Source organism: Haemorhous mexicanus, chromosome 1 (genome assembly GCF_027477595.1).
Source record: "Haemorhous mexicanus isolate bHaeMex1 chromosome 1, bHaeMex1.pri, whole genome shotgun sequence".
Taxonomy (NCBI): domain Eukaryota; kingdom Metazoa; phylum Chordata; class Aves; order Passeriformes; family Fringillidae; genus Haemorhous; species Haemorhous mexicanus.
Genome location: NC_082341.1, coordinates 41,682,691 through 41,709,437, shown reverse-complemented (window position 1 = coordinate 41,709,437; position 26,747 = coordinate 41,682,691). Strand labels below are relative to the sequence as shown.

Sequence of the window (26,747 nt, the reverse complement as noted above, 5' to 3'; positions counted from 1 at the left end):
AAACTCTGTGTTAGCTCAAAGGATAAACTACACTCATCTTGGAGCTGAAGAGGATGGACAACTTTTGGGTGGGATAGTTGGAGCACATCCAAACACAACAGCAGGTTTTTCTGTGGCTCTTACCTATTTTCCTCCAGTTACAGGATGTATTCTGATACTCCCCTGAGAGAAAGCCACTGCTGTGGTAGAGGAAGGAAAAAAATGACCAGGACAACAGTCTGATTCTCCACATCACCCAGACAGCTAACAGAGTTTATTTCTAAAACAGCTGGAATCCCATATTTGACAAAGTTGCAGACAGATGGAGCTTTCAGAACCAGGTTGACACTGAAGGAGACTTAAAACACTTTTGCTGGCAGAGGTACAGCAGAGAGGTGTTGAATTCCCTGCCAGACGGAGCTGTCATTCAACAACCCCCGGTGGAGCTGGTGATAACAGAAAATCTGTGCTTTTCTTGGTAGACATGCTTCACAAGGAGGATTTGGGGAAAGCAAGGAAACTTTGGCAGCAGAGATGTCAGTCTTCCAGCCTGAGAGCATCCTGATTAGGAGCATCTGGTGGGTCTCTGGACCCAGCACTCTCACAACAGCCAAAGCTGCAGGAATATTTTAGCCCTGTCAGTAGGCACAAAAACCAAAGGGAACTGGTAACCCACATCTCTTGATACAGTATAAGCACGTGCACTTACAGCAAAACATATTCTTTGGATGATCACAGAACATAGTTCAGAAATTCTTTGGTTGTTAGACTGCATGAATTTCCCCTTGACTTTTTTTCCCCTCCATATGGTGACAACTGACAAGAGTGATGTGAGAGGCAGTAAAAAAAAAAGCCACTATAGTGCCAGGAGAGGGGGCATGGTTCCAGAAGAAAGTGGAAACAGCCTTTTCTGTAGAACAAGCTCAGGCTCCAGCCCCAGTCCTTAGCAGGTGCTTCTCCCCAGTGCCACCGTGGTGCTGAGGTCTCAGCTGCATTCACACTGTCTGCAGCAGGACACTGCTCACCACAGGACTGCCAAGTGGGCTTAATGTGGGAAGGTTCCTACTGTCAATCTGAGCTGATACCTCAGGAGGTGAAGGAGAAATAACACAGCCTTTTTCTTCTAGGGTAGCAGGAGAGGTTGTATCCTTAAACATCTGTCGTATCAGTCCAAATTACAGCCGGAGTGCTGCTTTCCAAAAACTGGTAAGTCAATCTTGGCAGGAGGACTGGTGATCAAGCACCCCTGCTGCAAAAAATTAGACACACACATATGTGTGTGTGTGAGTACCTCCTTCTGCAGGTATTTTCACTGAAAGTGCCCAGAATGAAGGCTCTTGTCACATAAGGCCATTTGACTGGTCCTGTGCTGGCAGCACAAGGAAGGCTGAGCTATCACTGACTCTGCTGACAATGGATTCCCAGCTGAGAAGAATGTTTGTTCTCTCTAGCCAGAGAGCCTTTGAGCTATGCTCAATTCTGGTTGTCAAAAAGAAAAAAATGGCTCATTCCTGGCTAAACATAAAGCACATCATCTGAAGGTAGGGGGCAGAAGTTGAACATTGTAGAAAAATAATAGTCAATATGAAATTAGTAACAATATACCTGCCTGTTATATGGTTTATTTGAATAATCCGCTGTATTAATATTGAAGCACTTTATCTTGGAGTAAATGTATGTACCTTCATCCACTAAAAACAGAATTTTGTGCTTTCAAATTGTTTCCTGCTCTGTGTTGCTCTAAACATGATACTTTTGAAAAGGAATAGCAAAAAGAATCACAGAAACTGTGCACCATAAGGAGGGGGATTCTTACCTCTTCAAGTTATCTATTTTCATTTACTTATTCAAAATTTTTGACATTTTAGCAGCTGTCCAATTTTCTGTTGTCATAATTATAAATTCTAAGTAAAGATACATATATGTTAGGATGGGAGAAAATAAAGGTGGCAACAAATAGCATTATATGTTGACCTGCCATAAGGCAGAAAAAGAATTTTCTGAGACAACCATTAAATTACTTAGCATTATTGATCCAGAATTTCAGACAAATAGAAAAATATATAGGAGGCCAGAAAATACTTTTTTTCTTCAGACTGTCCCTGGTAAACTGTATAACCCCAACTTCTGCTGCACCATCATGCAGTTATCCTGACAGAATAAACCAAGTTCTACTTCACAGCTAGACATGATAGGAGAAGCACCAAAGAGGAAGAGAGGCCCATGCTTCCTTTTTTCCTGCAAAGAACTCCCAGCTCACCAGAGATGGATTGCAAAAGAAAAGACAAAGGTGCCAAGAAGGCATTGTCTCAGCACTGAAGTTACTTAGACTTTCATTAAGATACCAGGTTGGACAAACCTGAACTGTTCTGTCTGTCCAGGCTCTGGGCAGAGTCCCCAGGAGCACAGTTTCCAGCTGAGGCAGAGGAAGTGACAATACCACATGTAAGAGAGAGAAAGAAGCACATTGCTCCATTCACAATGGGCTTTCCATAAACACTGTTAGATTACAAAGCAAATAATTTATAGCAAATGCATAGAAATTTTCTAAAGAAGTGGTCTTACTAAGAAAAGGAGAAAAAAGACCTCATAAAATATTAAATGTATTTTCTTGGGTGCATATTTTCCTGTATTTGGCAAAGGAATTTTAAAAGAATAATCTTTGCTAAAAATTCATGGAGAAAATCCCTGATTTCATTGTGTACTGTTGGGGTTAGGAGGAAGTGCTTGCAATGATGTTTTCAAGTTGAAGTTCATAATTTTTGATGCTGGCTGAGCTGATGTTAGAAAAAGTCCACAGTTCTGATAGGAAGAGGTAACAAAGGCTTGGATCAGCTTATCCAGGCACAAATTAGTTTGTAACTGTTCATTTGTTAAACATATAATCCTTGGAAGTTAAGAATCAGGTAGGAATTTGCAGGATTTCCCTTGTGTAAACATATGGAGGAAATCAGAAGGAATTTTTCCATCCCTCTGAAAGGAGAACAAAATGACTGTCCAAATGAGTTTTAAATAAACTTATTGCAAATAGCTGGAAATGCCACAGCCCAGCTTGAGAGTTAGAAGTTGTCTTTCTCTGAAATAAGCAGATTCTCCATTATAAACTTCTTTGGGTGGGGGGAGCAAAAAAACTTTGGTTCACAACATTGTTTTGCATAGGAATTCAAGTAGATCTTCCAAAGCTACCAGCTTATCCAGGCTAGTAACAAAATACCCATGTCTCTCTCCTCAGTAGTGGACACTCCTCTTTGGTATCCTGTTTTGTAAGGCAGACGTCTTGCACAGGTGATGGAGTCACACAGATGCATCTTTGAAAAGGAAGACAAGTGTCACTTGTGTTGCCACAAACAAATTAATCCAATTTATTAAGCAACACACTGGAAACCTTTTGGTAAGGGGTGGGGAAAGGAGAAAAGAAAGCATTGCTATGTTCACTATTTGCTAGAAGCAAGTTATTTTGCTCTTGTAGTTATTTCTTAACAGCTGTCAGTAGCTGTGACAACATTTGTGATGATAGAAAATTTGGAATTACTGCTTTTTGAGTAATTCTGAGTCACAACAACCAGGGCATTAATAGATTCTCCCAGGTAGACACAGCCTGTGCCAGACAATATAAATATTCATTTTGGGAAGCATTCAGGCAGTTACTAAGCACGATACTTACTTGTTGACTGTGTGATGCACGAAACCTTGTAGGATGACCACATGCTTATAACACAAAGTATTGTAGCCAGGAACCCGAAAGTCTGGATTAGAAAACAAACAAACCACAAATACTTATGGAGCATTAGATGACACATATTCCATGCATGTATGGGCACTTTTGTATATTCAGCTACACATTTAATGGGATTAACAGACCCAAAAAATAGTGGGTTTCCTTACTCCATTCTGACAAAAGACTAAAAAGCCCAGAAGTTTCTGTAGTATAACAGCAGCTTATGTCTTGTCAAAACTGAAAGACAGACTGAGAGTCATGCACAAGGAGGGAGAAAAAGCTGGACAGCAGCATGGAATGCCAAGCTCTAAACTTCTCACTAGGATTCTGCAACAAAGAAACGACTGTTTCTAGCACCTCTGATTACTGCTCTTTTACTGCCCCATTCAAACACGTCTTTCCCTGCTGTCTGCCAAATAAACAAGTCAGGTAGGTCTCCTGGTCTGTTTGCACCGTCAGGACTAAGTTTCTGAAAGTAATTCTTTATTCTGGAGGAGCTGTATTTCAGGTCCTGCTGCTGTGAAAATACTGTCACCCACACTTGGAAGTCCTGCCTCTCTCTGTAAAGCCTTCCAGCCAAGAGAAGCAGAGAGCACCTGCCAGAAGTCAGCTCAGAGCCTCAGTGGGTTTTAGCTCAGGAGAAATTATCTTGAACAGGGCTCTGTTCAGGAGCAGGAAGCGTTGAAAGCTGAAAAGTGGAATGAAATCCTTTAGGTAATTTCCAGCTGCTACAACAGTCTTTTGTCAAAAGTTAATTGTCTTAATTCTCCACCTAAACACATTAGTTCCTGCAAGTTAAAGCAGAAGCCTTTGGTTTCAATGCTCTGGCAGGACAAATACCAACTTTAGTGGTGAGTCCAGCATCTGACAACAAAATATTTTTGTTGGCACTGTGTTACAGAACATTCACTGAAATGACCTAGAAGGTTGTTCACCCAACCAAGACACAACTAAGGCAAGTCTGTAAGAAAACAGAGGTACAAGTGATAGATTTCCAATGGCCTACTTAATATATATTGCAATTTTAAAAGTGTCAAGCCTAATAAACACAGTCTTACCGCTCCAGCCACGAGTCCAGTTATATTGTAACTCTTGGATGCTGCTACAATCGATCCAATGAGAAGCAGAATTGTACCAATTAAGTAATGAAGAAACTCCTGAAAAGACAAGCACAGCATGGATCAGAAGGGAAACATATCTACAAAGCATTTTGATATGTCTCAGAAAGAAAGTAAGTTGGCAGAGATGACTCAAACCCTCAAACCCAGAGGACAAAACATAGTCAAAAAGGGAAAAAAAAAAAGCAAAAAAGCAAAACAAAGCAAAAAACCAAAACCCAAAACCCAGCAACTCACCTTGTGAGTGGATTTTATACCAAACCTCAGTTTCTGTTCAAAAAAGAACAGTTTGGGTCTACGAATGTTACTGGAATAGGATTTATTTACTGGGTATGGATGCAATCCTTTCAATTCAGCACAGTACATTACTTCAGTGCATCAAGTATGCACCTTACCTAAAGAGATGGTTCTGGAGGAAGGAAGCAGCCTAAAGGACATATTTCTCTAGCCTACATGAAATGGGAAAAGTGGGAAACCAAATGCTCCTACTTCTGATAATCTTAGGAAGCAAGCACTGGATCTACTGCTGCATTTACAAAAAACTTACATCAGCTGAGACTGGAAACCATAGGGAAGGGAGGGAAGGCTCAAAAGGCACAGCTGCAGTAAAACGTGATGCCATGGGGTTTTCTGAGAGAGGACCAAGGCACCACATTTAAATTCTTCTCTGATATGATAAGTATCAGTCCAGGAGTCAATTTTACCTTGTTACAAGCACAGGGTGTCTGTGGATTTAGATTTTGAATCTCCACAAAGCTTATGACAACCAGTACAGGTGTTTTGACACTGAACATGGGCTGTTTCTTGTGCATAGTGGGGTGGGGCAGGTGGGTATCTGCTTCCTTTATCTGCATTGCACTGCCAGCATGAGCCAAGCAAATACAAAGGAGAGGAGAGGAGAGATTCCGTCTCAAACCAGAAGATAGAATGTAGTCCCAAAAGGAAATTTTCCCAAGGAAAGCCCAGAAGATGAACAGTCTACCACACCAGTTTCACTCTGCTCAGGTGTTAAAAAGACCTGAGGAGGATTTTTCCTGCAAAGTAGGCTCTGAGACCACAAGTTACTTTCCTAATTTGTAAACTTGTTTCGGGTAATCAAAATCTCAACCCGTGCACTTGCTAGAATAAATTATATGCACAAGGAGGCTTCTCTGACTAGCCCATGACGCAGCAGCAAATGGGACATGCCACTGCCTCCTTGGAGACATCAAATAAAGCAGTGTACACAGGCACCTACTTTAGAGGAATCCAAGGGATGGGCAAAGCTGCAACAGAGTCATCAAAGGCCACATTAAGTGGAGAACCAGTCCCCAGCAGGGCTGGAAGAGTGCCCTTCTGGAGAAATACTTCCAAGCTTTAAAAGGTGTCAGCAATGAAAAACCTCTTGAACCACTTCAGCTTTACTGGCTGCAAATCACACCCCTGATTGCAATGTAAAGATCCTGCCAGGAAACTCATCCAAATGCTAGCTGTAGTTTTCCAGACTCTCTCACGTCTTCCTCTTCTGTTCTAAAGATACTTAAATGTGACTGAAAATGAGGTTGTTTGTTTTGTAACAGAGCAGCAATGCTCAAGCATCACATCCTATAAAGCTTTCGGAAGCTGAGCAGCCACAAGCTTCAGTGCCTTAAACTCTGGAACATTGAGGAATAATTAAACACACAACAAAAAAAAAAACCCAGAAGCAGCCCATGCAGAGGCAAAAATAGCACAGTGCTGTTACAGCAATGCACACATTAAATGCTGGTCTGCAAAACTGTCATTTATAGGCTTATTTTACTCCTTTATTTTGATCCCTGCATCTGTATTATCTCTAGATAAATAAGTACTTTTAGGAACAGATAGTGGTGGCACACATTTGAAAAAAAAAGTTTAACCATATTCTTCAGCTAAAAAGAAAAAGAAAAATTTTTCTCTCTGGTTATAAGTGGATGGATGGACAAACTGTTATCTTAGATCTGTAAATTACTTACATAGCTTCCATTAACCACCACCCAACTACTTCCTGGGTTTAAAAATTCCTCTCCAGTTGGCTTTCCCCACTCCTTTGGTCCTTCTTCAGTGGAACTAACATATGTAAGGGAGGCATGTTCTAAGAGGTTGTTAAAATCCATCCCACACTAGGACGCAGAACTCTTCTGTTAGCTGACCTGAGCCAGTGTTACTGAGGAAGTTCAGGTCTCACTTTTTTGGTGCTGCCTGTGGGTTCTCTGCTAGGATATGAGAGATGGATGTGTATGGGAAATGTGGGAATGAGGCAGGAACATCCTGCAGGATATCCCAGGAATGGCCAGGCTATGGCAATCAGGCTGAGGCTACTATTTTTTGCTGTTATCTAAAACCGTACCAAAAAGAGGCACATTTGATTTAAATAGCACTCACAGGCTGTATTTTGGGACAGGATGTAGTACACGAATACTAATGCTATGATTTGGTACTTTAGCAATCCCTGAGCTGCTATAAATGACCTGAGCTAGGACCCATCTGCTGAAGGCTTGATGATCAGTTGCTTCCTTTCCATTGTCTCTTAATAAAATTATTGCCTTCCATACAGTAAAACTAGATTTATGTCTGTGTAAAGGAGGGCAGAATCAAATCTAAATCAGCTGAAAATCTTACAGTTAAAATCTGCTGAGCTGAATGCAAGCAACAAAAGGATTTGCATACAAGGCAAAAAAGAACTGAGTGAAAGACAGCCTATCTTGAGTGAGACAGCACAAGGGAATGGGCTGAGAAAGCCTCATCAACCCCCAGGAGAGGAGAGGAACCCAGGCTTACCGCGAGCGGCCAGCTAACACAAGTCAGCTTCCTGTAGACTCTGAAAATGTGCATGGTGTAGAAGAACAGAATCATAACCAGGTCGCACATGGTGACAATCTGAAAGAAGCTGTAGGCACTGTAATCTGTCCATGGAGAATTATTGACACTGATGAATCCAATCAGCAGCGAGATCTGGAAGACAAAAGGCACATTGAAGGCGCTCACTTTGGCGCTCGGAGGGTCGAGGAGATGATTTTAAGCACAACAAAAAGGCACTCAGAAACAAAAGACAAATATCTAATGTAAATAGGATGGTCCCAACAAAAAGGAGGACAAAGGAACAAGCATGATAATAAATTTTTATAATTATCTGATAAATGAGCTGAAGCGATCCCCTGGTGAAAGGGGCAGTGGCCAGAAGGAAAGCAGCAGTGTCAACCTGAAGAACTCCACTTGAAGATGTCTCTATGTACAACAGAAGGGGTCTCAAATAGAGAAATGGAGCTGGATGCCTGGAGTTGCACCAGCGACTGAAGCATGTGAAGCCCAGAGACTTTCAGAAGTCCACTGAAAGCTGTGAAAATGGAGGTGTCCATGAACACATGTCTTTCACTTTTGTTTAGTGATATTTCTCACATGCACAATCAGGGGACCTGAGCTAACAGTTTTGCTCTTCATTTTCTGCCACCTAAAGAGCAGAAGTATTAGTGGACTGTAAGGCAGTATCAGTAATAATATAAACATTTGGAGGAACTGATTTAATTCACCTCACCCCCAAAACTTTTATAAGTTAACACTGCCACATAAAATTATAAAGCATTTCTGTACAACTTCTTTCAGCTGTAGGCTTGCTAAGGACAAAAGCTATTTCCTTTTTTTCTTTAATCTAAAGCAACTTGTATATTTTACTAATCTTGCTGCTTCCACCAGCCTGGCTAAGCTGGGTGATCAAAATAAATCTACCAAAAATATACTAAAATATTTTTTTATTACAGACTCGATCAATGCATGCTTTCAGCCACTGTAATTTTTAGTTCATCCAAAGTCAGCCAGAAGCTGTAATGATTCACATTTTAAGTGTTTCTCCTAGACATTAAAAAACTACCTGAGGAAGCCAGCACTTCAAAACTGCACCATCCTTTCCTGCACACTCATCTTCCAAACTCCTAACCAACCGCATTCATTATCAGAATAATTTCCTTAAGATTAAAAGAGAAAAAACCCCAACGCCAACGCCCAAACAACATAGCTTAAATTCTCCCTAAGTGTAAGCCAGGTTTCACCTGCTCAGTTCTGAGTGGACAGGCTAAATACACACGTGTACAGGGGCAACCAAAAGGTCTCCATGTACAAACTTCACAAGGACCTGCCACCCTCACCAAACTCCATCCAAACAGCCACATCAATGTCTTGACAGTGAACCACCTCAAAACAGTGGCTTCAGAGAAAAAGTCAGTGCTCTGGATTCCTTCCCACACAAGTGGCTAAGCTGTTCTCAGACCTGGTCCATTATTTTTACTCTGGCACTCCAAGGAGCTGATATTGGCCCTGTAAGTGAGCCCTGCTCTCTGAATCTTAATGTCAGTTAAGCAGAGTCATCTCTGACTTAGCCACTGAATAATAACAACTTAAATAATAATAAAAATAACTTAACCTGAACAATCAGAAGGAGATAAATTACCCCATAAGCTAGGAGCACACTCTAAGTGATGCAAGACTCAGCTATTATTTCCATAATTTAAAACTAAATTTAATGAAATTTTATTCTATAGGAAGACTCAACAACAAGTCACAACAAGCACTGAGCCTTGCTCTTGGATAGAGGTGGGATGAGGACAACATTCTCTAACCACCAAAGGCCAGAAGAAGTTTCCCTTATTTAGGTGTCTACACAATAACCAGTTCCCAGGTTCAATTACACTGTAAAAAAAAAGAAGGATATGTTAATTCACAGAAATATTAAATCTGCCCACTGGCTCATTTCATGCATGAACAATTAACTTTAGCAGGTTTTTTTGCAGTGTACAAAGAATTAGGAGGAGAACTGGACTCTTGAAGTACAACCACCACCCAAATAATAAAAAGCAGTGGAAAAACCCCTTAGTTTAAGCTAGACCCAGTTCTTTCAATTTCATGGAAGCACAGCAGTATTTTTCTTTTCAGTTAAAGGTATAAAGAAATTGAGAAGCATAAAGAAGAATGTGAGTCATCCAAGGACAAAAAGTACATCTTATTTCTGAGGACTGCGACACCTCAGAAGATACATGGTACCAATGCAGAATCTGCTCAGCTCCTGAAAGGGTAGAACCACGGATGTGAACAAACATGCTTTCATTTTCAACAGTTCTTCATGACTAAAACAACTCCAAATCCAATTAGTAAAGATTCTCCCTTCTTTGAATTTAGATGTGCCTCAGCACACAGACAGGAAGAAACCACTGCACGGCAAGAGATATTTCTTTCAAAGATTTACTTTCTTGGCATAAATCTTGCAACATGAGATTTCTAAAGAGTGTCCTCTGTTCATAGGCATGTGATTCTGTTTCACAGGGCAGGTGCAAAGGAGACCCTCTCAACAACTTTATATAAAGCTGTACCCCATCTGCCACACTGATACAGTCAGAGTTTAAAACTCATCTGTTAAAAGAATGCTAACAAATACAAGTAAGAGAGCCACACAATATCACTTGTTCTTTGAAACTGACAAATATTGAAGTTCCTTCACCAGATACTGGTTTATCATGATATACCAGATGATGTGACTGTACCTTTTTTCCCCCCTGGGATTCTGGTTTCCAGAGAACTGAGTGATAAAGTGATAAATATGTAACTGTCTGGGATACAGTTGAACATCTATCTCAGAAGTCAGTCGGTGGCACAAAGAGAGAAATGAATGGCAAAGCACTGAAGTGATCAAATGTTATGAGTGTTCTTTATGCATCTGTGCTCAGGGGAGCAAGTTTATACACCCTGAAAATAAAACCCGGAGGCACAAAATAAAATAAAATAAATAAATAAATAAATCCAGGGCACTGCTATCTCCATTTCAATATAGCACTTCACAGGTCATGACAGCAACACAGATGTAACCCATAGCCAGCAAGCCAGTGTGACCACAAGCACAGGTCAAGTGATGGGCAGTCTCATGAGAAGATTTTGATGTGCTCCACAATATACACCTGGGCTCCAGACCTGCATTACAAAAAGGGTGAGGGACACATTGCAGGTACTATTATTTAGGTGCTTTCTGGTTTCTGAGAACAAAATAAAGACCATATGCATTAATCAACCCCGAAGAGGGATTTCTGGATTTCAGTAAAGTTCCAGTATTCTGTTTCATAGAAGTCAATCAGCTTCAATGAACACCCACTTCTTGACTCTCCTTTGGACCAGATATTTGAAATTAGTCATGAAGCATGTTTAGGGACACTGGTATAGATCAGGAACTATCTTGCAGTCAAGGCATCGTGAGCTAAAGGCAGTCAGCACTTAGCAGACAGCAAAGACATAACAGAGCTTGCAAGACTTTTACATAACCTGCATTCTCTGCCCTGCTTGGAGCTGAAGATGAGGTAACCACATCCTCACAATCTGCCTCTTGAATGGCACTGACATACCTTCCCAAGCCTAAACCCCATTCCGATTGGAAATTAACTCATATCTACCAAAAAAATGAAACACAATTCTTTCTTTCCTGATGTGCTTTTCTTCCTAAAGCAGCCCAGGAAGCTGTTGGCCACCATCACTACAAAAGCACATGGTTGGCTCATGGTCATCATGTTGTCCCCCAAGATCACAATGTCTTCTCTGGAGAACTGTTTTCCAACCTCCAGCCTGTACTGGTGCAGGGGCTTACTGCCAAATATCTCCAGATACAGGACTTGGCATTTCTGTGTGTGGAACTTGATGAGACTCCTCTGTCTCCAGCCTGCCAAGATCTCTCTCTCTCTATGGCAGCACAATCCCCTGGCTCATCAGCCACTCCTCCCAGGTTTTTCATCACCTACAAACTTTCCAGGAGTGCACTCTGCATCACCCTCTGATCCAGGTCATTAACGAAGACGTAGAACAGTGCTGGTCCCAGTATAGACCCCTGAGGTACACCACCAGTGACCAGCCTCCAACTGGACCCTGTACCACTGATCACAACCTCTGGGCTGGGTTGTTCAGTTTTAAATCCACCTCACTGCCCACTTAATTCATACCCTGTCAGCTTGTCTGTGAGGATGTTATGGGAGGCTAGAACCTTACCAAGATCAAGGTAAACCACATCCATCACTGTTCTCCTGTCCACCAAGCTAGTCACCTCATTACAAAAAGCAGCAAGGCTGGTCAAGCATCATTTCCCCTTTGTAAATCCATGTTGACTACTCCTGATCACCTTCTTGTCCTTCATGTGTTTGGAAATGCTTTCTAAGAGGATTTTCTTCAACATCTCCCAGGGGACTGAGGTGAAGCTGACAAACCTGTAATTTCCTGGATCTTCCTTCCTACCCATAGATATTACATCAATCTGTTCAGAATGGCACACTTTCCTCTTGTATCTCTCAGGCTAGAGAAGATAGGGAAAGACTGGAGAAGAAGGATACATTCTCCTCCCCTGTGCTATAAAATACCTCTGGAAGTGCTGGAAATGCTGCTTCTTTTTAAAGATCAGCTGGTTTCCTCCTTGTTTCTTCTTGTCCCTGACAAAGAATGAGTATCTGGAGTCCACTGGTCATTATTACACTCAGTAAAAACCAAAGAAAATGCGTATCAAGACTTCAAGGAAATGAATCTTCCACTGCAGGAAAATTCAACACCTTCTTAATGAAAGGAAAGGAATTGTGCCTTCATATGAAGAAGAAATTATATACAGAATGAAGATCCAACTTCCAATTATCCTAAGGCAAATACATACTGAAGAAAACCCCCTGGGCACTAGGCCCAGATGCTGTTGTACCCCTGATTTCAGATGATTTGAATTCCACCTCTAACTCCCCATGCTCACTCTTGGGTGGCTGCAGTCCTGCAATCAGGTTACAGAGAAAGCTTGGCTCCAAACACGGTGTCCGCACGGGAGTGGGCTGGGCATGATGCTGAGACCCAGAGCAAGCCGGCCACACAGCCCTCAGCCTCTCTGCTGGCTGGGTCCTCCTGTGGCTCCCAGCCCTGTCACTGGCCACAGAGGCCACCAGTACCACTGCCAAGAGCTACCTGCCCCTCAGGACTGATGGGCTGGGCTCTCCTGCACCAACACGGTGCTGGAGCGCACCGGCACAGCGGGAAAAGCCCAGGCCAAGCCAGAAAGCTCAAAGAACTTAACAGAGTACCCCCTGCTCCAAGGTGGTTCCTTCCTCCAAGGAAGGGGCAGGCAGGAGTGCATGCCCACCAGCCCAGAGATTACACGTACAATTTTCTTCACTAGTGCCCTGGGGGTAACAAAGGAAAGGACTTGTTTTGCTCTACAAGCCAGCTGGCACCACAAAGCATTTTCTGGTCATGTGGTAGATGACTGTAGTTTATCTGACCACAGTACAATTTTATAACCCAGGAATCAATCTGTGCAAGTGCTTTGTATGATCTTTTCTACTGTCCTGCTATAATGGATGTCATAAATAAAGCTCTGGCTTTATTGCCAATATCTAATTCTTCTATAACATTTGGGGAGAACTAAATTTTCCACAGACACAGCTACCTGCACAAACATAAATCCCACATGATCTCCAAAACTGACAAGAACCTACTCTTAAAGGAAAGCCTAATGTTCAGAGGATGAGAGGCCCATTTCCACAGGCAAACACTGACACAACAAGGGAGAAATTGTAAGTCACTGACTCTTGAATCCTGACCCCAGTTTTGTAATCCTGTTTCTTTCTGAACTTCAGTAAATCAAGTATTTCACCACTTCAGCTCCTTCAGTCACAATATGAAGATTAATAAAGACTTCACTTGCACTGCGCTAAAGTTTTGCACCTTCAAAACACTTCAGACATATAAAATAAAGGTGAAAATTTTGAGGACTGCTAATAACTGTCTTGGGCAAGATGACTGTTTTCCTTTACAGAGTGAATGAAAATAGATGCTCACTAAAAATACCCCAACAAGCAAAGAAACAAAACCAGACAAGATGAAACCCCCCAAAGCCATACCAAATACCCATATCCTTTTCCTCCCTGCTCCCCTCTCCAAAAAGCCCAAATGGACAATCAACAGATGTAACAGACAAACAGGTGTGAAAATCATCCAAGGAGGAAGCCACACAACAAGCAAGAGGAGGAAAAGGTTCACTTTCTGAGAGTTGCTTTGAGTTGCTAGCTCAGCACACAAGATGAAGAAAAATGAGAATCCTAGCTCACTGCAAAATGGAAATCAAAATTTACTTCCTGTCTGTCACTTATTTACTTAAAACCAACCGTGAGCAGTGATTCAGAAAGCACGCCATGCACGAGGCATTGCAAATAAACTGTTTTCTGATCTTTAATGCTAGGACTACTTCACTGCTCATCCTCTTGACCATCCCTGACTGTTCAGTACTGCACACTCTCAGTCACCCCTGTGCAGCAGCTCTTTCACCACTCTGCCAGTGGAGCACCGGCTGCCCTTTCCCACTGGGGCTGTGCACAGAGGTGATGTCCTGGTGTGGGTGTGCCACCAGCTGCCTTCACAGGGGCTGGGCTTCTGTGGTTAAAACGTGCTGATAACCTGTCAGTGCTTCCTGCTGAACTGGGCTCACACAGCAACAAGGCCTCCTGCCTCGCTTCTCCCTCCCCTCATCCCAAAGCACGCTCACAAGTGGGCAAGACATTGGCAGTGCCAGCTGGCTCCAGCTGAGCAATGGGATTTTCCAGCCCATATGATGTTGTGTTCAGTGATAAAAGCTCAAGACAAGCAGGTTTCAGGGGGAATATTTTAGGTAACGGCATTTCTCTTTCCAAGCAACCATTATGTATAGAATCATAAACTCACAGGATGTTTTGGGCTGGAAGGGACCTTATGGACCATCTATTCCCAGCCTCCTCCCATGGGCAGAGGCACCTTCAACTAGAGCACCTATCCAGCATGGCCTTGAACAGATAATGGAAGAATTTACAGCTTTGCTTGTGTGTGCAGCTTTTGCTTTCCTTATAAAACTTCCATTATCTGGATCCATGGGTCTTTTTGCTTTCCTTCTATTTTCTCCCCACTCTGCAGGGGAGGGCAGTGAGTGAGAGGCTGGCTGGGTGTTTGGCTGCTGGCTGGGGTTAACTCACTGCATGTGGCCTACCCCTTATCTGGATTTCTAGCTGCTGTGGTAGTACAAAGAGCAATATTAAAAAACTTCATTGCAGAAAGACACGGACTATGGTTTTTATAAATCCCAAGATGATGTACTGAATTGCCAGGCTGAAACTGCTATCTGACCATGTAACTTTAGGCTCTGGATAATAATTTTCTTTCTCTATAAGGAAATAAAATGTGAAATGCCAACCTAACTGCAGGAGGAAAGATAACATTAATAAGAAGCAAAATTGCCTCAAGGTGCCCAGTTACAGAGGAACACTATAACTCTTATCTCAAAGTTTTACCATAATACCAGGACATACACATTCTCATGTATAATCCACCCAGCTCTGTGTTATCTTTTAATTTAATTACTTTGCCATGCAATGTATAACCACATCCTCATGTTTCTCAGAGCATTTTTTCCTTGACTTTTCCCCTCTACTATATCCTCCCATAAGAAGAGAAAACTTTTTGTCTCTGGTGTTTCCTTTCTTTTTTTTTTCCTGCTCCGTATTCCCCTTTCCTCTTCTCTTCCTCCATTACACTCCGTATTTCTTCTCCTTTTGTATCTCTCATTCTTTCCCATCTGAATCTCCCTCTATACATGACAATGCACCCCAATCCCCTCTTTTAATGTTTCCTAACTATCCTGCCCACTCTCTTGCAACAGGGCACTTACTGAAATCAGCTAACCAAAAATTAGCACCATTCAGGGGAAAAGTGTCAGGGGACAGGATTCAGCACAGTGCTACACCTGCACCAACACTGTAGGCAGCAGCTCTGGCTCACCAGTTTCCTATTGGTACTACCTGAAAGTGCTTTTCTTTTTCATCCATTGTACTTGCTGGAGGACTGATGAGCCTTTGTACTGCTTTAATGTCCCTCCTCCTGAATCTGAAAGGAGGAGGACCTATTAATAAAATTGATAAAACCTGTTTGATTTCCACTATCTTAAAACTTACCCAAGTTTTCATGCAAGCAATTGTACAGAAACTGTGTCTGCAAATTTGGAGCAAGGGACAGCACTGACTCATGCAGTTTCACCACAGAATTACATTTTTTTTTAAATGTAAGAGCTAAATGCTTTTTGTATTTGAACGAAAAAAAGTCAAAGTTTCCAGCTTGTGACACCAGCCAAGATAGTAACTGGAATTTTCCATCCCTACGAGAGCCAATCAGGACAACTGTGCCCTGCAGAAATGTCACTGATTACAGCTGGACATTTCCAAATGTTACACCTCAACACAGCGAAGCAACACCCACGTATTATTAAGTACATACTTCTGGAAGGAGTAAAATAATTTTTTAACAGCTTCCCAAATCAGAAAGATGAGCAAAGCCCAGACCAAGGTTACAACTGCAGCTCAGGCAAGACTGGTTCAGCTAATTTAAGCAGCAATGTTGACTGCTGCTGTAAATGAGATTTCCTTCTTCCAGGGCAGCGTTGGAAATGTGAGCTGTAAACCCCTACTAGAAAAAGAAGATAAAAGGCACAGTCCATTTGAAACTTCATTAATAGCAGATGAAATCAGCTGCCTGCAAGTGCATGGTTCTGTGAAGCAGTGAGTCTTTGGTTGCACAATCATCTCTCAGCCCCTGCGTCTGGGCAGATTTCCTTCTTGTCTGGCTGCTTTGCTAAAATAAGGAGGCTGCCTGGCCTCTGATAAGTCACTTCTCTTGTGCACCACCATCCACAGGCTATTTATTGAAGATAAAAATGGTGGGAGGGTGAGAAAAGGCAAAAATAATCTTATTCAGACCCTCTATGACACAGATAAGAGGACAATCCTAAGTACAAGCAAGTGGTGTTCTCTATCTATTAATAAGAAGTTATCTATCTGCTCAGGCCCAGGCCTCAGTGGTGGAAAAGGATGTGGGGTAATCCCAGAGCCAGCATATGAAGGACATTATTAAAGAGCTCTTGATGCAGGGTGTTAGCCATGATGATTAAAAAGGCAATTCTTTGTAATGACAAGCTGCAATTAAGTCTGATCACAGGGCATGCAGGACTTCAATCCCACCCCTGCCAGCTGAACTAGCTCCCTGCCTCAATCCCACAGCTGCCTGCACACACTGAAAGGCACCACACAATCCTGCATGCTATTTACTGAAAGCCGAGGACTTCATAGTTACATGGCAAACAATTTGCTAAATTCCCATCAGGCAGTGAATTAGTGAAAAAAAGAAAAGCTTGTTATCCACGACAACCTCGTAATTTTTTTTTTCTTCTTCTCTCCAATCTGTTTAAAAATCAACTTAAATTTAAAAAATTCCAACTGTGAAAGCACTATCAGTAAGTTTATGCAATCTATGTAAAAAGCTGCACACATGACCCTCAGAGTATTGCAGCAACTGAGTAACATTGCACAAGTGTCACAATGCAAGTCACAAACAATTGCCCAAACACATAAAATCCACTGCAAAGCACTATTAATGGCACAGCTGACTGCTAGCATGTCTGCAAAGGATAGGAACAGAAATTTTAATACAGCAAATGCCCCAGCAAGGTTCCAGCTCTGGGAAACACAGCTGCTTTCCCTCTAACTTTCAAAGAAGTGCCACCTGCTATAACTGGAAATATTGCTGTGGACAAAGCCAGGAGAACCCTGTACTTTGTAACTTGCTTATTTATTGATAAGGAATTAATTCTCTGTGCAGGCAACCTTATTGCTGCAAAAAACCATATATGCATGTGGCTCCTGCTGTGGCTCACTCCACTGTGGAAGATCATCTATCTTGCATAGTAGGGAGAATCTCTAAATCATGTCAAAAGACTATAGGAAGTAAAAAACATTGTAAGAGACTTGAATCTCCAGACTCCCCTAGGAGAAACTGGAGTATCTGGTGATAGCAGCCAAAAATGAGGGGAATTAGTATAACCAAATCTCTCCAGATTCAAAAATTGCACAACAAGCTGTGATTGATACTTCTGTCTTCTGCCAGTCGAGCACTTCCAACATCTAGATCCCCCTGGGGAGCCACGTCAGCCATTCTGTCCGTCTGGTAAACCTGAAAGTCAGACAGAAGGACAGGAGAAGACAGTCCACAGTGTGAGCAGGATTGTGTAAGTGGAGAAGACTGCAGGAGACTGCCCACCTCACCTGCCACCTCCTTCTAGCTGGATGGGAAGATAAACTGCTTGCAGGAACCAGGCACCCCTGGGACCACCACTCTGAACCATTCTCAGATATATTGTTGGGCTTGTTTGTACTGCTTGCCCATTAAAAAGCCCCAAAGTGAAGTCCCATATTGCCAGTGAGGTACAATATAGAAAGAGCTCATTCCATACTTGTGAGCTATAAAGCTCTTGTAGATAAATTCCATGGCTGTCTAAAAATGGATCCACCAATTGTGCATGGCAATACCACCTACACAGAAGGAGCCCACGTTGGCTGGCCAACCAAGCCTGGCTGCTAGAAGCCCAGGGTACATTGTGTATATTTACAGGCAGCAAAGTTTCCAGCACGTTCCTGGACATCCAACACGTATCTAGCAGCACAGAGCCAGTTAAAACTAAGATAGGAACATACAGCACAAAACCCAGTACCCCAGGGCAACATTCTAGTTAAGCTATCAAATTAGATGCATGAAAAAACAAACAGCAATCTCATCTGGCTGGAAGTTGTTGCTGAGATCAAGGGATACCATGTGAAGGGCTCAGTGATGTCTCATGCCTCTGCCTGCCAACCCTCAGCCAGCAATCTGCTCATCACTCCCCCTTAGAGATGCTGCTCACAACACAGCCCCTTCTCACCGTCTGAGGCATTTAGTGCTTGACTGATTCAGATCTTCAGTTGACACCTGCCATCTCTCTCCCTGCCTCAGAGATCACCACACTGACATCTGGCAGTCACAGACAGCACAGACAGCAGTCACAAAGTTGTTATCTATCATCTCCAGCAGGGGCTTTGCTAAGCCATGGAAACAGAGCCTTGAGCGAGGTCTCCTTGAATAAGAGGAGGACTCATTTACATCACCAAGTCCACGTTGTTAGCTGTGCTGGCATATCATGATTTTCATCGGGAAAACACAGGAGAGAGTACCTGAAAACATCAAGACAATGCCCAGATGAACTGGCATCATCACAGCCTGGCTGCCGGATCAGGGCGGGTCTGTGCACACCACAGAACAATCTTCTCTCAGTGTGAATACTCGATGCTTAGCAAGGTGCCAGAGCAGTGAAGGGCAATGAAAGAGGGGGAAAAATGAGAATTGATGAGATTCCCCTGTGGCACTGCTGCAGCTGGCAGCTTTCAGTGAGCTCCTGGAGACTGACAGGCCTCTCCAACAGGCGGGGACAGCGCTCCTGTGTCTGCTAGGAAGTTGGATACTCAAGCAATTGCCAAAAGGCTCAACAAGCCAGCAGGTGAGAAGCAGCAAGTGGGGACTGTGCTTTTCCCAAACAAAGAAAAGAGCTCTTGCAGAGCATGATTACACACTCAAGGAAAATAGGCCAAGTCAGTCTGCAGCTCTGCAGCTGCTGATGGTCATCTCACGTTAACAGCATACTTTTTGCCCAGCTGTCAGCACTTGTGTCTTGAACTCATTGGTGGTACTCCTAAAAAACAGAAACAAAACAACAAACTGCCAAAAATATTATAAGAAAATTCCCCCTGAAGCAGCTTCTCAATTTTGTCATCATCACACTTCCATTTTCCTTAAGGGAAGCTGTGAGCAGAAGAGGAAGCCCTAAGCATTGCAGCTGCTGCTATTGTTGCAGGAACAGCAGCCAGGTTTGTTTTGGCTTTGAAAGCTGCAGACACCTAGCCTTGACCAGCCAGGCACATCTGTCCTTGCCATTACATTCATCAAATGACCATCATCACAGGCCAGGGAGTTGTTTGAGCCACAATGACCCCTTTAGGAATCTCAGTTACACAAAGGAGAGGAAGCTTACAGGTGGGTGAAGGGAAATCACAGCAACTTCAGAGTCTGAGCTCTGTGTACAGAAAAATAGCAATTTCTGGCTGCTGTATACTTTACATATGACCACAAAATAGGAGGACAAAGCCACAGCACACAGAATCTGACAATAGCACAAAGGGGACAGCTCACTCAGGACTGAGTGAGCACCTCAGAGGGACTCCCCAGGGAGGGCACTGGAGGAAACACTTACTCATAGAAGGAAACACTGTCTGCCTTTGGGGAACAATGCCCCACTAACGCAGAGCAGGTACCAGAGCCTCAGGGTCAGGTGTGCTTCTCTCACTGATGGCTTCTACTGGATCCCAGGGAGACACAACAAATTGTCCCAGCCCCTGCAGTCCTGGAGCCCAGTGGAGGATGCTTGGCAAGGTGCTCTTTGTCATGTACAGGCTCTGAGCAGATGGAGACCCAGCTTGTAAACAAGGGATCCACTGGGCTCTGTCACTCTGTGGCAGGAGAGGAGGATGTTCAAAGGGACACCAAACCCAAACAAAGTCAGGACAGGAAGCACACTGCTCTTGCACATCTTAAAAGAAACTTGCAGAGCAGTAAGAATCCACATTTTTCACCACATCTTATCCAGAGACACCATGTCACCTAAGATTTTTAAACACCACCTTAAAATTTAACTTCCCATAAAACAAATGTGCTAAGAAGCCACTGCCAATACTTCACTCTGCTCCTTCAGGCATACTAAACACATCTCAGGTGATGTGGTAAATTCCTATGCTTCATTTCCCTTTTTTTGTTATTTCAGAAAACATTACTTGTTGACCCCTGTTCAATTACCTCTACAGAAAGAATCACCTCTACATGCACAGAGATTGCTAATGAATGTATTGCAACAAATCCAAATGGATGCACCAAATAAGCAATGAAAGATGGCTCCAACTCTGAGCTTTTAGAAAGCCTCTTTTAATAAGTAAAAAATAAAACATTTACTGACATATTCAGAGCAGAGATATCCTAGTGTTTAATAATGACTATAAATGCCTTGGAGTTGATTTTTTAGCCTTCTAGAGCAGTTTTGACATCAGAAAAATTACAAGTTTCTTTTTTTTTTTTTCCCCTGAAAGAGGCAGATAGAAATTAAAACAAATGGTACAAAACCTTCCCCTGCCCAAGAGAAAAAGCAAAAGGACTACATTCTCAGCTTGTGGTTTGAAACACATGGAACCTCTTCAAGCTTATGTATTTCCTGCCCTTCCATGCCAGACACTTGCTCTTGGCCACAGCAGCCTCTATGGCTGCACTGTTCCCTAAAAACACTTATGGAAAAAGAAAACCAGAGAGCCGAAGTAAAGCTCCATTAGTTCCCTGGTACTGTGTAACCTGGTCACTGCAGCTGCATGGAGACAAGACAGAAGGGGAAAATTCCTTAAAATGGTGTTGCTTGTGGAATTTCACATCATCAAATAAAAGTGTGTCAGCCTCCCAGCAAGCACTCCCTGGTTAACATGCAGAGAACACAGTGCTTGCTTCCAGCTCTTACGCAAACACCTGGAGAGAAAGAATGGCCACCCAGAGCAGCAGCATGTTAAAAACACCACTGGCTGAGGCAGCCAGCTTTGTGTCCTCAGAGGGGAAATAGCAGCACCTCCCAGTCCTACTGGGCTTAATTACTAAGCTCGGACATTCCTTACTCGAGTGCTCCAGCTTACTTTGGAGCCATCTAAGACTCAGATAATTTTTTTCTTTCTCTTTGTTCACCATGCCCAACAAGGTCCTTTTACTGCAGTTTCCAGCAGAACAACAAAAACAATGAGCAGCTACAACAGCGCTGAACTTGGCCTCAGAAAATGTGTCTCACTGCTTAGCCAGTAGTTCATCTTGCACATTTTTGGGGTGATTTTCCACAGTCCCCCAGAAAGCACAATCTATACAGGACTCACAGACAGGTTTACAATTTCAGCACCTCTGCATATCACCAGAATGCCTCTCTTCTGACTGAACAGCTTTAATAGAATGAAGGCAAAATCACGTCACTGACACACTGCTGCACAGAATTAGATGTTTTACTTCAATCACCTCCTTGGACAGAAAGATGTTTCAGTCTCAAGATCAAGTTAAAAGACTGAGTAGCTCTCAAATAATTCCAAGCAGCACTTGCTTTTGTGAATTCCTTTTTCTTGCATCAATGATTTTAATCAGGAATTGTTTTCTTGCACTAACAGATCTTGCTTGCTTTTCATATTTTAAATTCTTCTGAATATAGCTCTCCAGTAAATTTGGAAACACATTCAGAAATGGAACTTGGCTACAGCAACCTAACTACCAGCATTCTCTAGCCTTCAGTGTTAGATGAAAGAATATTCTCTTGAATACTATTATGTAACTATATGTTAGTATACAAATAACCTGGAGAGGTTTCAGCACACTTCAAAGTTGCTCAGAATTACAGACTGTCTTGCTGGCCATTCACTTGTCAAGTATGTCATTGCTTTTGTCAAGGTATACTTTGGAAATTAAATAGATACTCTGCAGAAAAGCTTTAGCTATTGCTTCAGCATTTTTAACAAGTTAAAACGACATTGTTAAGTCAGCTTTTATTGAGTTTATCCTTTTTTCACATTACAATTGCTTGTAAATCTTTTCTTCAGCCTTGAGAAGGTAATTTTGATTTTTGTGTTTTCTGTCTTGTGAAACTGATGGCTCATATTGAGCTGACAGAATCAGCACTGGATTTAGCTTAAAGCAGCCTGTGTTTTGAGGCTCTCCTTACTCTGACAGAGCTGTAACAGCAACAGTGGTGTCATTATGGGAACAATGGCCTCCAGTCTGAACTGTGAGCAGAGTTAGCTTGGCCCAACCTTGGGGAGCTGAAAGAGAGGCAAAGGCGGCCACGGGTCGCTCTGCACCTCTCAGGGAAAAGGAGTGGTCCAACTACAGTTTGAGAAGCCTGAAAGACCTACACAAGCATGTGCTGTGCCATGATGGCTCTCCTACATGTGAGCTCTCAGCTCTTCTTTTCTCTCTTCAGTCTGTATGGTCACACCCCTGCAAAGCTCTGCAGCAGACACTTTGCACAGGTGACACAATCACTCCTACCGAGTGCCTAAGAGAGGGGGACACCTACACAGGCTCCCCTGTCTAACATGGGCTGTGCTGAAACCACTGGACCTCGTCCAGTACAGCGTCAGTGGCATCCTCCAGACTTCAGCTGTAAAAATATAAAAAGCACATGAGAGCTCCAGGGCAAATTCGGTGGAACCAGACTTGTTACACTCTATCAACACTGGCACTCGAGCCACCCTGGTGACAATACAAATGCACATTCATACCACTGACCCTAATGGCACAGGATGCCTCAAAAAACTCCCAAGAACCCACCTACTGAGAACTTGCCAAGCTAAGCAACAGAGGTTCCTACAAAGGCTTACAATAAAACAAGCCAGCAGTAGCACAAACACAAAGCAAATGTGCCTCAACCAAACCAGCACAGCTCATGCAGAATGCTGGAGAGTGCCGCCTGTGTCAATTTTGGCAAGCTGGCAAAAATTCGAGTCATTCAAGTCAGTTTCTCTGCTCTAAGTGTATTGTGCACACTGATACACACCCACTCACACACTTGCTTAGTTCACTGCTGCTACAGAACCAAGGTGGCCACAGCGGGATCCTGCACACGTCCCTAAGAGGTCTTGGCACAACAGCAAATACCAAAAAAAAAAAAAAAAAAAAAAAAAAAAAAAAAAAAAAAAAAAAAAGAGAAGGAAAGGAAAGAAAAAGCAAGATCTGTATTAACAATATCAAGTTAAACAAGCTGGAGCAAGTTAGATGTTGAAATACTTTTCAATTTCCTGTCAAAATCAGAATGTCAGTTCAGACTGGATTTTGAAAAGAGCCCCAACTAAGGTTAGTAACAGTCACATATGGAAAAGCAGCTTTCAAATTGTCTTACTGCCACACAGCATACACAAGTCTGCATAACTATGTTTTCTCCTCCATTTTATTTTCAACATATTTACAGACTATTCCCCAAGCCATGAAGTCAATGCATAAAATACACTGTCTTTTGAAAGCTATAATCATTCTGCAAGGTTAAAGAAATTCTCAGCGAAAAAAAGTAAAGGAACTTGCATAGCTTAAAAGCAAGAAACACTTTTTTCTTCTTAATTTCATTCTATGCCAGACACCACAGCACCCAGAATTTCAAGAGGAAGCACTGGTGACACCCAAAATTGGCAACAATTCAGGCTGCACAATCTCTTCAATAATCCTGAGGTTCAGTCCTTCTGTCTTACAGGAGAACAGCTGTAACATTATCTTCTATTTTCTTCCTATGATTTCCATAGCATGTTGTTGCCATTAGATTAATGTCACTCACGTACACATACAATCGTTGGGGTTTTTTATCTTGCAAGCACAGCAAACAGCCCTCAACATTACAGTAAATGATGAAATGTTTCTTTCCCGCTCTCTATAACATCCTCTACTTCTTGGTAAAGGGGACTGAGGAAGAAAGAGAAAACGAAACTTGTAACATTTCCTCTTCACAACCACAACCACTCAGAGGCCCAGCACACAATTTATTGTGACATATATCTAACCCAAATGACCTTGCCTTTTCCCTTTGCCAGCATAAGGGTTCTCTTCTCAGTAAGACTACAGCCACCAGCCACACCTACGCTAGTGCAGGAATGCTTACAGATTTAGCATGAAGAAATCTTTACCAGAAAAAGTTACTGCCAACATTTTGTACTAGGAGAACTGAATGCTCACACAAATGGAGCTGTGGGTATAAATACTGTCTGAGAAGAGATAAAAGAGAATTGCAAAAATATTTAGCTCTCCCCATTTTATTGAGTGCAGGAGTATATCTAGGACCAATGTATCATTGTTATTTCTACAAGCTACAGGACAAACACTTAGTTTTCTTACGGAATTACTTGAGAAGGCACTATTGTGATATGTGATATTGTAAGAAGTCCATTTGCCCAAAGTTCCTTGAATACCTGAGGTAACTCCTACTGATGTTTACAGGCAAGCACAAAAATATAAGAAGGTGAAGCTGAAAGAGTGGAAAGAAAAAGTAATTTAGATTATTTTTTTTAATTTCTGTTAAAGTCACCACAGAAAGCCACTTGCTTAAATATGGATGAATTTTAGATTGAACGGCATTGATAAAATTATGACTTTATGCAAAGTATGTGAAGCATTACATAAAAATTAGATAGATTTACATCCAGCACATGAAAATATGAAAATCATGTAAAGAATGCACGCACTTAATACTCACACCAGAAACTGACAGTACAGCACCAATACCCATGCTGTGGCAGCTTTAGGAGTCACACCTCAGAGCTGTAGAGCAGCATGGAGGGCAGAGAGGATGAGTTATTTCTAGTCCATAAAAGGAACTGTTCTTTCCACAGTGGTGAAAGCAAATAGACTTTCAAGTTATCAGCAGAGCACAGGGCTACTGTTTTAGGGCTACAGGTTTAGTTGCAATGGAGACACATGCTCACTTGTCTCCTGCAAAGATTGTCCTCAGTGAGAGGAAAGATCCACTCAGCGGTTTGGGAAGAACCCAAGCCAGAGGAAAGCAGCAGACAACTCTTACAACTCTTTGTGTTCCTGCTGCACAGAATTCATAGTGAGGGACAGCTCCAAGGGCTCACGAGCGCAGGCAGATGCTCAGCAGGTAGAGGCAGGCATGACCACTCATGGTCAACTTCATCTCCTGCTACTGAGGGTCATCTCTTAGAGCAGCTGACAGCTAATAACAAACTGGAAGAAACTGGGCAGCCTTTAAAGAGAAACCTGAGGATTTGGCATTAGTACTCAGTAACTTAGAATGTAATGAGTCTTGACTTTGAATGTCAGTTTAGCAATCCGGGTGCTAATAATCTACACAACTTTTGAAAAATGACTGGACAAATACAGGCAGGAGGAAAGAAGGCATTGGGAGCTTACAAAAGATGAAGGCAACAACTCCAGGATAAAACTCTGTCAAGCCACAAGTTTTTGCAGAATGAAAACATACGTGTGGAGATATCTGTACATGATGTCTTTCACGCTCTTTCCTGGGCATTATCTCTGCCACTACTGTAATTAAGCTGACAAATCACCCCACAGATAATTATGGGCCATAAAAATGAGAAAGAGCTTATCCATCTGTTAATCTTCTCCACATCTGCATGGAGCTGAATTTCATACACTGACTTAAGGCATCAGCTCAAATCCTGGCAGCGTTCCACCATCGACTGCTTTTGAATTTCAGCCATAAATCTCCCACATCCCTCCCCGTGCCACTGGGTCACTGCTGGAGGTCTCTGACAGACAGGGCACGGAGCCAGCTGGAGCTGCAGCCTCAGCTGTGATGCCCACCTCTACCAGATCGCTGTGGGCACTGCCACTTGGCCCCGCTGTCTCCTAAAAGCTTACCCACACTACGGAATGAGGTGCTGCATTGCACGATGTCCCCTCGCATCACGGCGCTATCGCTGATAATGGTAAAAAGTTAACACTGCTACTACTTTGGGCTCGTACACGTCCGAGGGGTCAGCATAGCTCATTGTTGCACTAGGAAGAGGCAAAGGCATCTTCCGACAGACGCTCTGCCAGAGGAACGTGGGTTTTTCGTCCTACTGGGAGCTGCGAGAGCTGAGGGGCCAAACCCGCGAGGAGCCGCGGCCCCGGCGCTGCCCGACGGGCTCTCCGGGAGCCGTCCGGCCGGGATGGGCGCGATTCCCGCGGGCTGCGAGGGCCCCAGAGGAGCCCTGGCGGCGGCCCCCACCCCGCTCGCCCCTTACCATCTGGGCCACCTTCAGCATGCCGGCGCAGGAGCGGAAATAGCCGCCGTCCATGAGCTCCGCGTCCGAGCCCGCCGAGGAGGAGGCGACGGTGACGGGCGGCGGGGCCGCGGGCGCCGCGCTGCTGACCCCGGTGCGGATCACTCGCGCCCCGTGCGACATGGCTGCGTCCGCGATCCCCTCGGCCCGGCACGGGGAACGGGACGGGATGGGACGGGACGGGGCGGGATGGGATGGGATGGGACGGAA

The 26,747-nt window shown here is 43.2% G+C and overlaps 1 protein-coding gene and 1 long non-coding RNA gene across 2 annotated transcripts; both read right to left on the bottom strand.

The window, feature by feature from the left end:
- Positions 1 to 219: 219 nt before the first annotated feature.
- Positions 220 to 26,742, bottom strand: CMTM7 (CKLF like MARVEL transmembrane domain containing 7). Its single transcript, XM_059846909.1, has 5 exons — positions 26,499 to 26,742; positions 7,594 to 7,767; positions 4,756 to 4,854; positions 3,644 to 3,725; positions 220 to 3,287 (listed from the first exon to the last, which is right to left on the bottom strand). The coding sequence occupies exons 1-5, from the start codon at positions 26,658 to 26,660 to the stop codon at positions 3,274 to 3,276; spliced, it is 531 nt and encodes a 176-aa protein (XP_059702892.1). The 5' UTR covers positions 26,661 to 26,742; the 3' UTR covers positions 220 to 3,273.
- Positions 23,675 to 26,478, bottom strand: LOC132327593 (uncharacterized). The gene is made up of 2 exons (XR_009486558.1): positions 24,699 to 26,478; positions 23,675 to 24,195 (listed from the first exon to the last, which is right to left on the bottom strand). It is a non-coding gene; the product is annotated as an uncharacterized LOC132327593 (long non-coding RNA).
- Positions 26,743 to 26,747: the final 5 nt, after the last annotated feature.